Source organism: Meleagris gallopavo, chromosome 1 (assembly GCF_000146605.3).
Source record: "Meleagris gallopavo isolate NT-WF06-2002-E0010 breed Aviagen turkey brand Nicholas breeding stock chromosome 1, Turkey_5.1, whole genome shotgun sequence".
Taxonomy (NCBI): Eukaryota; Metazoa; Chordata; class Aves; order Galliformes; family Phasianidae; genus Meleagris; species Meleagris gallopavo.
This window is the reverse complement of record NC_015011.2, coordinates 140,814,655-140,830,852: the sequence shown is the minus strand read 5'-3', so window position 1 is coordinate 140,830,852 and position 16,198 is coordinate 140,814,655. Positions and strand designations below refer to the sequence as shown.

The following is a 16,198-nucleotide window of genomic DNA, read 5'->3' as shown; positions in this document are numbered from 1 at the left end:
ATACTGTCTCCATTTGAAGATAACTGTTACCTGCATGGTTGTCACTCAGTACAGGATGTGGGCAGGGGGCTGTGCTCAGTGTGGCTGCATCCAGCCACACGGTGTTAACTGAGCTGGCTGGATGTATTCCCTTGGCTGCTGTGCAATGAGAGCCATGTAAGCAGTGCACAAAATAAGGAGGTAACTTGACCTGTGGTAATAAGAACTGCCACAGAAGTCTGTGTGGTAAAAATGCTTGCCAAAAGGTAGCTACTGCCTGAAAGAGCTCAAGAAGTAAAGGTCTTTACTTCCAAAGACTATAGAGGTCATCATTTACTGAAATAATACTGGATTATTCCATGTTTCCAGGGTTAACTATTACAGGGCACGTTCATGCCAATCCTCGTGTATATATATATATATGTATGGAAGTCTGGAAAGTAACCATAGAACAATCATCAAATTACTAAAGTCTGGAAAACATCTGCTTAAAATGGGGTTTGAAAACTTCGGTCTGTTGTGACCCACACTTGTTTTATAAGTGTTGTCGTAATTGGCTCATTTCTGATCTTGGAAATAAACTCGTGATTCTGTGACTTCTCCCAGAACAGAAAAGGGAGAAACCAGCATGGGTAGGGACAGCAGCCCCAGATGCCTTGTCAATGATACAGAGACTTTTTCTTCCTTTTATTTTTTTAATATTTATTTAAAAACAGCCTATCCTTTTGGATGGATCCAGGTTGTGCTCATGTAAATGATGGCACTGGGAGCCAGTCTGTGAGCTGATCCCCCAGAAAAGATAAGGTGATGAAGTGATTTTGTGACTAATTCCCTAAGTTAGTTAGATAGTAGAACCTCTTCATTGATGCTGTAAATTGACTTGAGTATCCCTAATTTCTGTAGAAAGTAGAGCAAACTTTCAGATGGAGAAATGATCTGTATCTTTACTATACAACTCTCCGCACTCAACAAGGTGATGCTCAGAGTTTCTAAGTCTGCCTGAATAGGTTTACGCTGTGAGTGGTGCTCACGAGTTGCTTTCTGCAGAGAGAAGTCTTTCTTTTTGAATATTTTTTGTAAATTTATAAAAAGCATTTTATGGTTTTGTTTATTTAGCTGCTTTGGCTGAGATTACCGAAATGGTGGCTCAGCTCCATGGCAATATGATAAAGATGGAGAACTTCCAGAAGCTGCATGAACTCAAGAAAGACTTGATAGGCATTGACAATCTGGTGATCCCAGGAAGGGTAAGTAGCAGAATGGTGATTGAGGTGTAGTACCATTTCAAAGCATTAGATGTATTTTAGAAATCTGGTTCTTAGGTGCATCTGTCAAACTGCCTTTCCTCATATGAACATTTTTCTCTCACCAAAAACTGTTGTATGTAAACCTAATAATACCGTAGAAAACAGCAGCCTTCAGAGCAGGAAGAAGCTATTATCTTTTTACAGATTTTATTAGGTTATCTTATATATAGATTTGGATGGCTGTAGGCAATTCCAAATGTCTATTACAGGAGGCAGTAAAAATGTAATATTTATCACAGCATTCAGAGCTTGAGCATTTCCTCATTTCTTTCTGCCCTTTTCTCTCTCTCTCTCTCTTTTTTTTCTTTTTTTTTTCCCCAGTCATCAGTGCTAAAGCATAGCAGATTAAAGAGAGGCAAGACATTTGTGCTGGAGGACCTTCAGCCTGGTCACGATGCCTGGCTCTGAAACTCATGACCCTGAGGACAAACAGTCTCTTTAGTCTACATGTAATATTAGGCAATGATTTTTGAGACAGTGTTGCCTTAAGTAAACACTTTTAATTGTGTTATAAAAATACGGACGTCGCTTCCATTTTTCCTGCCTTACTTTTTTAAAAACAGAGGCTTATTTCAGTATAAGTGGCCCTCTGCAGAATTTTTATCCTTTTCTGCTTTTCTGTGCACATATATCTGTGCATTCAAGCTTGAGAGTTGTCTGTTGTCAAAGTGTTTTTCTCCCCACTCCCCTGACTTCTGTGTGTAATACACAGAAACACGACTTGCGGCAACTGAAAATGCATTGCTAGTCTATTCTTGCCTCTCATGCATTTTGTGAAATAGATGGAAAAAACAAGTGAATTTTGTGTTGAATTGCAAATACAGCAGTGCTTTAAGGCACCCCGCGGCCCGAGGTCTGTTCACAGTGCCATTTCCTTGCCTTGTGCTACTGTGGGGTTATAAAAGAGGCTGCTCCTGACACACCTGTGCTCGTGTTCATGTAAGAATTTACATATTTAAGAGAGCTGCACACAGGTATTTCGGCTAGCAGGCTCTGTCAGATGTCCATAGGTTGCTGCTCTCCAGGCTTTGTGCTACTGGGCCAGGTGCAGGCCAGGCTGGATGCAGTGCTGCTGGGCCACTGCTGCCGTTGGCTGGGCTGCCCAGAGGAGGCCTCATGCCATGTCTCTGAGGAGAAATGCTTGCCAGACCAGTGATCAGCTGTCCTCAACATGGCTTCAGGGAGCCATTGTCCTTACAGTGCTCCAGCCTGTTGCTGCCATCCTGGTTCCTGTGCTGGGTGGTAAAGCATCCCACAGTCGGTTCTGCTTGCAGATGGCAGTGACCCATAGCTCTTCTGTGAGTTCATGCAGTGCTTGGCTATGGTGAAGCTGAGCCCGTTGGTGACCATTAGGTATTACAACATAAATAGTGATTGTGTCTAGTATGCTTTGGTGGTCAGCAAAGGCTTCTAGTGGTCTCTCTGGCACCATGAGCTTACCATGATAGAAGGGACAACATTCTCTAGGCACCTCTACTTAAAGTAACTTTCACTTAAGATAGACTGGACACATCAAAGCAACCTTAAGGCTAAGGAGCATCTCTCTGAATAGATTAATCTTCAACAGCCAGTTTGTTGCTAAGCTGCAGGCGATTCTTGTGCTTTATCTGCCTTTTACATGCACAATAGGAGTAAAACAGCCCTCAGAAGACTGTAATAAATAAATATAAATCTCTTGGCTGGAGGGAGTGACTGAAAAATGATGTTTTGATGGGTTTCAGATACATTGGAAGGTGGGTTACATTATAGTTCACAACAAATCTAGGTAATCTCAGACCTTTGAAAATTCAGATCAGGCTATTTTTCTTGTACTTCCATCCCTAAACATTATTTAACAATTTGATCTGAATGCACTGTATAACCTCACATAGACTGCACTAGGATAACACATGCTGCCAGATCTATTTCTCTTTTTGTGCTGCTGACATTGATTTATTCATCAAGTAGTCATGTTTAATTTTGCATATTAACAAATCATAATCATTTTTGGGAAAAAAAATAATGCCTATTTGTTTTGTATTTCCTTCCTACAGGAGTTCATTAGACTGGGTAGTCTTAGTAAGTTGTCTGGAAAAGGTTTACAGCAACGCATGTTTTTCCTGGTAAGCAAGAAGGCATTTTTTAATTTATATATTGAAATGTAACTATAGGCAACTATTAAGCAAACTGTTAAACTTGAATGTGATTTACAGTATTTTTAAATGGTCGTTTACCAAGATAATACATGACCTCAGTGGTTGTTAAGAACATGTATCTGTCCAAAACCAATATTCTCTTTGTGACTGCTTCTTACAAAGGTAACACTGTTATTTTCATATACCACTGTGAATACCATGTTCAAATAATACTTCCTAGCAGCATGGTCTTAAATAAAAACAGAGTCATTAAAAAAAAAGAAAGTGGCACCAGGGTTAGTGATCATATCCAAAAAAGAAGATGAAGGGTAACTCCTGGTGATGTAAAAAAATAATCCCCATTATGCTCTCAGGACACATTACAGAGCCACGTTTCTCCACAAACTGTCCAGTTCCAGCCCATTTACCTGGAGATAGATTGAGAAATTCCTGCACTAGGAAGGATCATAGAATAGAATACAATCATTAAGGCTGGAAAAGACCTCTAAGATCATCTACTCCAACTCTCCATCTACCACCAATATTGCCCACTAAACCATGTTTCTTAGTACTTATATCTACACATGTCTTGGACACCGCCAGGCACAGTTACTCCACCACTTCCCTGGGTGGCCCATTCCAGTCCTTCACCACTCTTTCAGAGACGTTTTTCCTCACCCCATTTTCAGGATGGTGTCTCCTCTCTTCTCTTCTGAAAACTGACTTGTTCCCAGGAACCCAGCACTGCTGTGGCTCAGCCATTGATGTGGGGGGATTGGGATGCCCAGCAGAGTTAATGGATTTTACAGTCCAGGGGTATGGGGCAGAATATGAAAGCGTAAGTGCAGCAGGAGAGGAAAACTCTACCTTGGCTTCTTGTGGGTAAAAGGGGAAGACTGTGTCTAGAAAAACTTGTGAGCATGCTAGATTTTATGGAACATTCAGTATTTACTCTCTCAAATCAGCCCGACATAAAACCAGCAGTTTTATCTTGGTGGAATTTTGCTCTAGCTTTAAAGGCACTAGAATGAGAGCCTAGTGAATGCGCTGCTTATTTTCTTGCATACCACTGTTCTTACCAAATGATTCCTTGATATTCTATAAAATGTTAATAGATCAAGACTAGACTCTTAAGTCAGTCTTAATTTTTGGCAGTTACTCACACTGTCAAAGAAGTCTTTCATCTGCCTTTATCACCAGAATCTTTTTTGGAGATTAAATCCCAAATCAATGTTATGTGAGTCCAAGTACGTGTGTAATTATTGGCAAAATTAAATCCCCCTCTAGTGGCCAGTCTGTATTACTTCATGAATTATTGCTGTTGGGCTGTACAACACTGTAGTGAGAGTTATGCTTTCCACTCCAAAGAATTATTTTCTTGATGCGTCTGTCATGTTTGAGAAGAACCTCTTTTAACCATGGCCAGTGATGATTGACGATTTGTATGACAACAGCACACAACATAATGCAGCCCAACATTTGACAATTGCCTAAAGTCATCTACTTTGAGGCAGACCTCACAGCTTCTTTCTGAGTATGTGGAGTGTGAGGTAGCCAACTGAAGAGTAAGGTTAGACACACCTGTCTTCGGGCATGCTTTCTTATCTTCCCACACAAATCAGAAAAAAATCAGTGATGAAACAGGCTGATCTTCCTCTACTTCACAGTGCCACAGAGTATGAAATGTTTTATTTGGTTTTACTGCTTTGTTAGTTTTGACCCAGAGATTAAAAAAAAAAGAAATATTAGAAGATGTGAAATAGAAAATTATCGGAATATGCCTGAGATTAGCTGAGAAGGAAGGCAGGGATAGTAACAGGTAATACTAGGATAGTGTGGAAGCCAGTATTTACTCTTCAACATATTATCAATGACATTGTTGATGGGCTCGAGTATACCCTCAGCAAATTTGCCAGTGACACCAAGCTGAGTGGTACGGTTGATACATTAGAAGGAAGCGAAGCCATCCAGAGGGACCTCAACAAACTTGAAAGATGGGCCCATGTGAACGTCATGAGGTTCAACATAGCAAAGTGAAGGTTCTGCACTTGGGTTGGAGTAACTCCAGATACATACACAGAATGGGAGAAGAGCTCCTTGAGGGTAGCCCTGCGGAGAAGGACTTGGGGGTTCTGGTGGATGAAAAACTGAACATGAGCCAGCAGTGTGCTCCTGCAGCTTGGAAGGCCAATAGTATCCTGGGCTCCATCAGAAGAGGGGTGGCCAGCAGGGACAGGGAGGTGATTGTCCCTCTCTATTCTGCCCTCATGAAGCCCCATTTGGAGTACTGTGTCCAGGCCGGGGGCCCCCAGTACAGGAAAGATGTGGAGCTCTTGGAACAGGTCCAGAGGAGGGCCACTAAGATGATCAGAGGGCTGGAGCACCTCTCCTGTGAAGACAGGCTCTTGGAGAAGAGACAGCTGTGAAGAGACCTCATTGCAGCTTTCCAGTATTTAAAAGGGGATTATAAACAGGAGGAGAGTCAACATTTTATTCGAATAGATAGTGATAGGACAAGGGAGAATGTTTTTAAGCTCAAGAAGGGATGGTTTAGATTAGATGTCAGGGGGAAGTTCTTCACAGAGAGAGTGGTGAGGTGCTGGCACAGGCTGCCCAGAGAGGTTGTGGATGCCCCGTCCCTGGAGGTGTTCAAGACAAGGTTGGATGGGGCCCTGGGCAGCCTTGGTCTAGTACCAGATCTAGAGGTTGGTGGCCCTACCTGTGGCAGTGGAGTTGGAACCTGAAGGTCTTTGAGACCCCTTCCAACGCCGGCCATTCTATGATTTTGGATTCATGCATTAGGACTGCCAGTACTGGTTAGTTTTCTGGTATTTACTATTTTGATTATTATTTTTTCTACATGTATGTTTACATAGTTCTAAGGTTTTTTTCTTGCTTTTTAGTTTAATGATGTTTTATTGTACACGAGTAGAGGCCTGACAGCATCAAATCAGTTCAAAGTCCATGGGCATCTGCCACTGTATGGCATGACAGTAAGTATTAAAAAAAAGCTTGTATTCATGCTTACTTGATCATTTAAGGTCCCATCTTAATTGCTTGCTCAGTTGCTTGTGGAGTGAGAGCAGTAGCAAGGGGTTGTTCTCAGGTTCAGAGAAGTTGTGGGTGTGTTCTACAGTTTCAGCAGAGGCAAAGCACAGTGCTTGGTGGGTCTCTGCTGGGTTCAGCATGTGGTCTTGAAACCTTCTACGCAAAGGTTGTTGCATGGCAAAAATGAAAAAGGACGTTTGGGGGGGACAGCTTCCTCATAATGCAGAATTATTCTTGTGAGGTTGGATCTTTGTTTTTTTAAACCACAAATTGAACCATGATTCTTACAAGTAATTAATTACCAATTGCTCATAGGCACACTGTTGGAGGCAAATAATCATTAGCAATGATTTCATTTCTGTGGAAAAATTGTTTCCTAACGTTTCTGTCTATGTATCTTAACGCTGAGGTAGTGGGAGACTGCAGGCAGCAGTATGTCATTCAGAGCCCTTTTGCAGTTCTCCTTGAAAATTGGCAATTCAAGCTCTGTAGCACCTAGTTAGCACTACCCCTTCTTGCAGTATGATTTAGAAAATATTTTTTTCTAGTTTCAAAACTTCAATTTCCCCCTTTATTTTCCCTAGAACTTCTCATGTTCTTGTATCTATTTCATACTGTTAGATAACCAGTATCACAAGTAACTGATTTTCTCTTAACACCTCTTGCTGCCCCCCAATGGTAAGAGTTCGCTCAGTTCACTGTTCCAGCTTAAGTAGTAATTAGTTGCTACAGTCTGATTGTGTTTTGATTTTTCTTTCTCAGATTGAAGACAGTGAAGAGGAATGGGGTGTTCCTCATTGTCTAACACTACGAGGTCAACAGCAGTCCATAATCGTTGCGGCAAGGTAATTTGATGGAGACAGCCTACATAGTTATTGTTGAACTGTAAAATGTCTTCCTCTGTGGCTTTCAGACTGGGACAGGTAGGTGAGCCAGTAGATGTTGTTTTGTTGGGATTTGCTTCTGAAACAATTTCCGAGGCATATTCTTCTGTGAAGCCACAGAAAGCCAAAACAAAAAATAAAAAAAGCAAAGTAGACAAAATAGAGTGGCAGTTGTGCAAGGCAGAACCAAAGCTAGATTATTTGAAAAGCAATTAGCTTCTCAGGTCTTTATTTGTTTATTTGAATTAAAAGGAAGCTCAACTTAGCACTGTTTCTTAGAGCTTGCTTTCAGCCTGGGTGAGAGTAATTAAAACCTGAGTTTTCATTATCAGTACCCGTGCTGAAATGGACAAATGGATTGAGGACATTCAGATGGCAATAGACCTGGCAGAGAAAAGCAGCGACCCTGCCCCCGAGCTGCTGGCCAGCAGCCCTCCTGACAACAGTAAGTAAATGCTGGAGAGGAGGTTTGGTTAATTTCAGTTGGTACAGTTGGTGACTGCTTCTAAGCAGAGTGGTGAAATATGCTGTCCACAAGTCAGGTTAATACATTTGAAGTTGAGAGATGTGTATATTTATGTGTCTGCCATTGTAATGTTCTTACTGATGTTAGCAGAAAGTTTCACTGAATAGAAAAGTGACTTGAGCATAATGATGTCAGGAAGTGTTTTACAAGACTTGGGCAGTGCCTATTCTTGTAAGACATTGAAAGCACCAACGGTTGGTCTTTGGCATTGAAAGCACCAACGGTGGGCTTTGGCAGAAACATATACAAATAACCTAGTTAGCATCTGTGCAAAACTGTTTCTAAAGGTGTACGTTAAAACTGGTTCACCACATTGTGACCAGATTTGATTTGTTTAATTTTTCCAATTACATATGTTGTTGCATAGAAGAAGAAAGATGCTTTTTCCCTGCATTTCATAGAGTCTCCTGATGAAACTACTGTAGACCAGGAATCTGAGGACGACCTCAGTGCATCCCGCACCTCACTCGAGCGTCAGTCACCACACCGTGGCAACACTACGGTGCACGTCTGCTGGCACAGAAATACCAGCGTTTCAATGATCGACTTTAGTATTGCTGTGGAGGTATCGGCCTCAGAACCATCTGCGCTGCAGCTCCAGACACGCTCTCCAATGACAATTTCCTTTTTGCTCCTCCTTAAAGAAGTGCAGTGTTCCTTGGTTTCCTCTCGGGGACGTTTCAGGCACACCGCTAAACTGCTCCCGTACCTCAAACGGCAGCACGAGTTCATCAGTCCAGACACACAGCTTCACTGCCTTAGTGCATCTTTTTAAAATCAGTTAGAGCAGTAATTTTATAGAAGAACTGTTCAAACAGTGCTGATGGTCTTTAAAACTTAAAGCGGATCAAATGGCCTTAATGCTGTCATTTATAGAGGCATTAAGTCATTGCTCGAGCTGAAAGGATATTGTCTCTATGTGCTGCAGCCAGGTCTGGTTATGTGTAGTACTAACTTCTGTTTCTTTACCCAGCCATCCTTTCTGGAACCTTCTCTCATTGCTCAGTCTCATCTGCTTTTCCTTTTTTTGCATTTTTCACCTCAAAATAAATACCTTTCTTGTTTCCCTGATCACAGCTGTTTCCATCTGATACACGTTCCTTAACCCAGTGCTCAGTGAACGAGAGCCAGACTTGGACTTCCCCCATAGTGAAGGGAAAGACTCTTAGGGCCCTGTTGGTTTCAGGGTGAGGTGTGTGGGTGTACCCCCTGCACCAGAGGGACGCCTCAGGAAACTCTGACTGCTTTGTCATGGTTCTCATCATGTGGAAGTGTGCACTCAATGGAAAAGGTGAAAGTATCACATGGAAGTGTGTGCTCAATGGGGAGATGGTGCAAGGGACCTTAAAACTCTATTGACTTCTCCTCCCAGGCAGGCAAGAGGTACCAACTCCTTACTGCTCAGGAGGGGACACCCTGACTCAGAGCTAAGGACAGATAACATTCGGTTTGTGAAACTGCCCCTGATTTTAGCAGAAGAGTTGCTGAAACTTTATCCAAAAAATGATTCCTTATAAGAAAACACTAACTGCAGAGCCTCACGGTGCTCCCGTGCAGATGCATTTTCTGCTCTTTCTACCCTTAAGTTTTGCAAAGGTGGAAGAGCTCAGCATGGAACCAAGTCTCACATTTTTCCCTAAAGCATAGGTCTTAATATAAATGGATATTGAATAATTTTAAACTGATGATTAGTTCAAACTGTTGAAATGTTTACTTAGGCAAACCTCCCTACCCAGAGTCAGAGCTCATTGCTCTTCATTTTTGTTCTTTCCCGTGACTCAGGCAAGTGCAGGCACAGCAGTGAGGACCATGGAGCACACTGGAGCCATTCATTGTTCTGTGAAAGCATCTCCAGCTCCACCGCTGCTCGGTGTCTGCAGCTCACGCTCATGCTCACATCATTCGGTGCCTTTCACTTCAGCATTACCGTTCATTTTCTTTGTGTCTCTCCCTCCTCTCTGTCTCTCCCGTGGTAGAAGATCCTCTCTCTGTCAGTGACTGTACTTCCCTACCTGCTGGACTGATCAGTGACCAGCGACCTGTTTCCATTTCATGTATCTGCTGGTACCGAATGCAAAGCCTGTCCTTTTATGATATCCTCCAGAGTGACGAGGTAACAGCAAATGAAGGAGTGTGCCTGTAACTTAGGTCACAGTGTCAGCAGAGCATAGCATTAGCCAATGCAAAGGCCTTAATGCACACCCCAGGCTGGTGAATACTTAGTTTGTAGTAGGTGAATTGGGACCACCAGACTCAGAGCATTAAGCATTACAGATTAAATTATTAGTTTCTGCGCTGTTATGCGAACAGTTGTTTTGATCCTGATGATAGTTAAATACTTGGTATTCCTCCTCCTTGCTGTAAAATACCCCAAATCCAGCTCAGAATAAGGTGAATAGTCGGTGTGTTTGACAAGTTCCCGTGTAAACTTGCTGTGTACTGAGAGCTTGACCTCTGTCTGCGGTGCTGAAGTACGTCATGATTTTCCTTTACATCCCAAATTCATGTCAGCCTTTCTGTTTCCATTGTTCTATTTAAGTATCATTTGAAAAGAACACAGATGAGGATAACGAGACTGACTGATGGTTGCCAGTACATTATTGATGGCCGCCACAATTGAAAAAATACAACCATAGTAGTTGGAAGTTTCTGGAAGTACCCAGCTACAAACATATATTACAAAGTACTGCTTAGTTGTAGAAAAACCCATTCATTCAGTCAGAACACCTTCACTTGTGATAAGGCCACATATTCTAAAGGCAGATCATTGTTCTTACGGTGATTAAACCGCGGCCAGCCCTCACTTAAGGAGTGATGGGTATTTCTGGTTCTGTGCTTACTGCCAAAGTGATGGCATTCAGTAAGTTAAGCAGAAATGCAAACATCCTTTCTGTGGGGCTTGGCTGCTTTGCATCTGCTCATACATCTCTGCAGTGTGCATTTCACTGCTTTATTTGACTACTTCTGATCTGTTTCAGAATCAGCTGTCTGGAAACCTCCTGAGGAAATTCAAGAACAGCAACGGGTGGCAGAAGCTTTGGGTGGTGTTCACCAACTTCTGCATGTTCTTCTATAAATCGCACCAGGTAACACAGCTGAGTAGGGCTTTCTGTTTCCAGTGAGGGAGCAGGGAGAGCAACCATCATCAGTGGTGGATGGTGCACCATTGGGGCACAGAGCAGTTCTGGCTGCCCCTCTCCACTGCAACCACAGTGGTTGTTTCGTGGCATTTCTAATGGAGAGCCTTTAAATGACTGCATATCTGTTCTCCATTTCGCTTACATGCTGCCTTTGCTTGAGAGCAGTTATCTCACAGCACTTTTCACTATTGCTTTTCAGGACAATCATCCCTTAGCCAGCCTCCCTCTGTTGGGATATTCTCTCACCATTCCTTCCGAATCTGAAAACATTCACAAAGATTATGTCTTCAAGCTGCATTTCAAATCCCACGTGTACTACTTCAGAGCTGAAAGCGAATACACATTTGAAAGGTAAGTCAGTCGCTCTTCTGGAAGAGGGCATTTTTTAAATTCCTGGATTTGTTCCCAAAGTCAGCTGATACAGTGTCTACTGAGTTGATTCAGTAACACAGGCTTGTAGCTCAACAGAATGAAAGGCAGTGCCCTTCAAAGTGCTTACAGAAATTTTAAGCCTGGTAGCACCAGAAGCTATAGCAACTGTGATAGTAATGACTGCAAAGCTGGGTTGTGTGCAAAAAATCTCCCTTCTGAAGTACCGAGGCTGCCTGCACAGGGCACACTGTATGCCAGGCTCAAGGTAGCATGTAAACAGATCTCTTAGTAGCAGAGTCACTTCTCTCCCTCCTGTACAACTCCCTGCAACACCACATTTGAAACAAAACACAGCTTTTTCACAGATGCTGCTACTCATACTCCATTCTGCTGCTGCAGCATGCAGTTCTTACACATCCCACGGAATTCCAGATAGATAGAGAGCTGGGAAATGGACACCGCTCCTCCTCAGTTCTGGTTTAGCTTACTCATACTGGGAATTAATTCAGCCCTTTTGTGTGAAACACTAATGTGACAAAGATTTGTAGTCTCATAGTCAAGAAAGCTGTGGTTCAGTTGTAGCCATGTCAATCAGTCTGAAACTATATATGGTGGGAAAAGAGGTAGTTAAGTAAGTGAATAAAATTGAAAGAAAACACAGAAGTTCTTTCTCAGTTCTGGAAGAAGCAGAAACTGCAGCTACGTGACATGGTTTTGCTTTAGAACAGAGTGGTTATTTTCAGCTGCCCGTCACTTGGACCATCCAGAAGAAAAAAATACAAGTAAAACCACTGTTAAGTTGATGAACTTTGGGTCCCCTCTCCTCCATTCATCCTCTCTCAACCTCCTTTCATGTGTACTTTTGGATCTTAACTTTAGCCTTAAATCTTACTTTAGCCTCTTAACTTGGATAGGAAATACAGCAGTAAGCGTGATGCTCCCCCACTAGGCATGGAAAATAACACTTTTCTACAACCCAGACTACAACCAATAGCCCAGACATTGACCAGGAGGAGAAAATCTTTCAAGAAATCCTTCCTTAAGACCTTGCCACCCTTCTGCTTTTCTCTCCCCTCTCACAGATGGATGGAGGTGATCCGAAGTGCCACCAGCTCGGCCCTGCGCACACGCGCCCTGAGCCACCGGGAGCCCCACACCTACTGAATGCCACGGCAGCTGCCAATTTTCTACAGGACATTGGAAACTTTTCCCCCTGGAGCTTAGTAAAACTGAAATTTGGTAAAAGGAAAGAGAAAAACCAACCAGTAAGGTTCTGCAGAAACATCCGCAATTCCTCAGCAAAACTGTTTCAGTTTTCCATATGTTGAAAATAGCTTACACCATCCCCGTGGCTGCGGTTCGTTCATGTCTTGTATTTTGTCATTCTGTGCTGTTTCTAGCTTGTGCCAGTATTAAAATATTGTCCTTATTAGAGTGCCAAATGCCAAAAGACATTTTGTTGCCTCAGAGATTGCACCTAAACAAACCGACTCCACGATCTGAAAACTTTTTCTTGTGAGGCAAACACTATTTCTTCTCTTTACGTAAAAAATATATTATTTTTTTTTTACCATGTTAACCTGTAGACTGCTGGAGTTTTAAATGTAGATGGACTTTCACAGTACAGACTCTAATTCTTCATTCAGTGAGCAGTCTAGCAGGAGCAAAGTAACTTTCAGATTTTTTTTTTCCTCCAGTCTTTCTAAATGTACTCAACAAGGAATTACTAATTTTCTATCTTTAACAAAGAAACAGTTTACAGCTCACTCTCATTTCCCATTGAGGTTACAGATCCACGTGGTATAAACAAGTTACAGGATTCCCGTCGAACCTTTTTCTCAGTGCAAGTTGACCAAACTGATCATCTTGGCTTGGGAAAGTGAATGCTACTTGCAAGATGAAACAAAATTAAAATAATCCAGTGCAATATTGTTTGGGCTGTTAATGTACTGTGAATGGTATGTACAAGAAGAAATTAAAGGCTGTGGTGACGTTCTGCTGTTTGTTTTACAAACTTGAAAAAAAAAAATCCAACCTGTATGCTCCAAGAACCACAGCTTTGTGTAATTAATTTGTGGGGTGTTCTGGTAACACGTGGACTAAAGCACTGCGTGTGGGGCAGCTGCTGAGCCCTGGGCTTGTTTTGCTGCTGGAGTTTCAGCATCAGAAATGCCCGATTTGTATATCTGGCCCTAACATCACCTAGCACCCTTCTTGGATGAGCTGTTGGCCTATTCAGAAGGGTGTCAGCACGAAACCTGCTCTGATGAGATGCTTTAAGAAACACTTCACCTTGAAATCAGTATCAAATGTCCATTAGCAGAACAGCATGCAGGAAACACATCTGTCACCACTCAGGGCCTTTGGGGAAACCCAGTGCTAGGCAGAGGGACCTGAATGTCAGCATGGGAGATGAAGCTGGGACAGTCCTGCCCCCAACTTTTCTTCTTCTGACTATTCACTGTGTTAAATGCTTACCTGTATGTGATGTATAAAATGGCTTACAGCTTTGCTCACAACAAAAGGGAATAAAATACCTCACAATACTATCACACATCTTGCTGTTCCAAGACAGTAGAGCCTTCTTTCTGTTTCCTCTCCCCAATGAATACCTTAGCAAAATCAGAGCTCCAGGTGAGGAGCAGGATGGATATGTGTATGTGTATAATTTCAAGGAACAGGCTGCATTCTTGTGGCCAACTCTGTGCCACTCTGACACAGGGAAATGAGCATTCCAGCTATTTCGTAGGCTTGTAGAATCCTTAAGGTTGGAAAAGACCGCTAAGATCATCCAGTCCAGCCATCAGCTCATCACCACCATGCCCACTAACCATGTCCCTCAGTGCCACATCCACACATTTACTGCACACCTCCAGGGACAGTGACTCCATTACCTCCCTGGGCAGGCTGTGCCAGTGCCTCACCAGTTTCTGAGAAGGAGTATCCGATAATACCCTAATGTTCAACCTGAACCTCCCACGGTGCAACTTGAGGTCATTCCCTCTTGTCCTATTAATAGTTAGGCAAGAGAAGAGGCCGACCCCCACCTTGCCATCACCGTCTCCTTTCAGCTCATTGTAGAGGTCACCCCTGAGCCTCCTCTTCTCCAGACTGAACAACCTCAATTCTCTCAGCCACTCCTCATAAGGCTTGTGCTCCAGTCCCCTCACAGCTTCATTGCCCTTCTCTGAACACACTCCAGGGCCTTGATGTTCTTCTTCTAGTGTGGGACCCAAAACTGAACGCAGTACTTGAGGTGTGGCCTCACCAGCGCTGAGTACAGACTACTTGTCCCTTGGTCTTTTTGAAGCTCTTGTATGTATCTGGTAACTGGCTGCAGTTGCTCTTTTCTTTAAATATTTTCCTTAAAGCTTCAACTTACTAGCTCTGAGAATACTGATGAAATTCCTAGGCAGTCTGCCCTTCCTGTAGCTCAGATCTGCTAAAATAAGCCATAGAATTATATCATAGAATGGCTTGGGCTGGAAGGAACCTTAAAATCCACCCAATCCCAATCCTCTGCTATGGGCAGGGCTGCCACCCACAGCTCAGGCTGCCCAGGGCCCCATCCAATCTGGCTTTGCTATGCCTCCTCCTTTTAAGGGAGAAAAAATAAATAGGATAACTGCTGGCTACTGAATATACTTTAAAATTGAGACTTAAAAAGACATTTGTCTGAAATGAGCTAGAGAAAAAATAGAGAATATATAAGTACTGCAGAAGACTCTGCTTCACACCACTAAAATTTCAGATGCCAGTGACTGCTTTGTCCCTACATCTGTCCTTTACAACTGTTGGTGATGATAACATCTTTTTTACTATTTTTTTATTATTATTTTTAATGCAAATTCTGTGGAGGACCATGCACTAATTTGAGATGAAGTGAATTTTGGTTTAGATTACGGAGGCTTGTGAGATACTGTCTTCATCAATGCTATCTTCCAGAGGAGCTTCTTAAGAAGGAAGTCAGATAACAGCTTTTCTACGCTGTTTTTTTAAATGTAATTAGTCAAACCTTTTTTTTTAAATTTATTTAGATGGGAGTACATACATTTGTCATCAATTTTCCAGTTTTTTATTTGTAAGGTTAATCCAAAACTGAAATAACCGTAAAAGAATAAAAGCAGTTATCTGGACAGTCAGCTCTTCCAATTGGTTGAAGTCTACAGGTGGGACTAAGCTCACAGGGTACTGGAAAGCTGTACTACCCAACCACTTACTTTTTGCTCCGAGTGATGACATAGCATTCTCCATGAAATCAGTGGGGCTTGGAGATGCTCCTGGCTCTGATTCCTGACCCAACACTCTGGGGTCAGCAGTGGAACAAACACATACTGACCACTGAAGTGATTTACTCTGTTTGTTCTCTGCCATTGCCTTCCACGAATGACTGATCACATGGTTCAAGTAATAAAGGCATTGGAGAAAAGCAGGAGCTTCACTGTCACACACAGCTTGGGCTCCCAAGGAGCACTTTTTCCACAAGGCTGAGCAGCTCCATCATTTCTCAACTAGCAGCTGTTCATTAAGGGACAAGTCATATTTACATACTCAGGCTTACTTATTTTCACTAAATTTTAATTAAGGACTGTTAAGACCACAATCCTTGTAAAATTGAGCTGAAATCTGTCAGAAGATGATTGAGACAGACAGACAAGCTAGCGGGGAGAGACACGCGGTGGCACTGTGGACATCTCAATAAAGGTCTCTGAAGAAAAGCTCTCACAACAAAAAACTCATTTCAAAAACAAAACTAGGGGCCAAAGTCCATGGTTGTACCAGCCAAGAACAAAATGGAGAAACAAGAAAAACCTGAAAGGTTTGATTT

General features: G+C 42.5%; 1 protein-coding gene across 1 annotated transcript in view; it reads left to right on the top strand.

Annotated features, from left to right (window-relative positions):
* The window catches only part of FARP1 (FERM, ARH/RhoGEF and pleckstrin domain protein 1), a 189,735-nt gene extending 175,811 nt beyond the window's left edge, over positions 1-13,924 (top strand). The window contains exons 19-27 of the mRNA XM_010728654.3: positions 1,096-1,226; positions 3,320-3,388; positions 6,304-6,393; positions 7,211-7,293; positions 7,665-7,777; positions 8,260-8,423; positions 10,837-10,944; positions 11,198-11,349; positions 12,453-13,924. Of these exons, the coding sequence (XP_010726956.1) occupies positions 1,096-1,226; positions 3,320-3,388; positions 6,304-6,393; positions 7,211-7,293; positions 7,665-7,777; positions 8,260-8,423; positions 10,837-10,944; positions 11,198-11,349; positions 12,453-12,534 (992 nt within the window). The 3' untranslated portion in view covers positions 12,535-13,924. The remainder of the gene's footprint in view (positions 1-1,095; positions 1,227-3,319; positions 3,389-6,303; positions 6,394-7,210; positions 7,294-7,664; positions 7,778-8,259; positions 8,424-10,836; positions 10,945-11,197; positions 11,350-12,452) is intronic.
* The last annotated feature ends 2,274 nt before the right edge of the window (positions 13,925-16,198 follow it).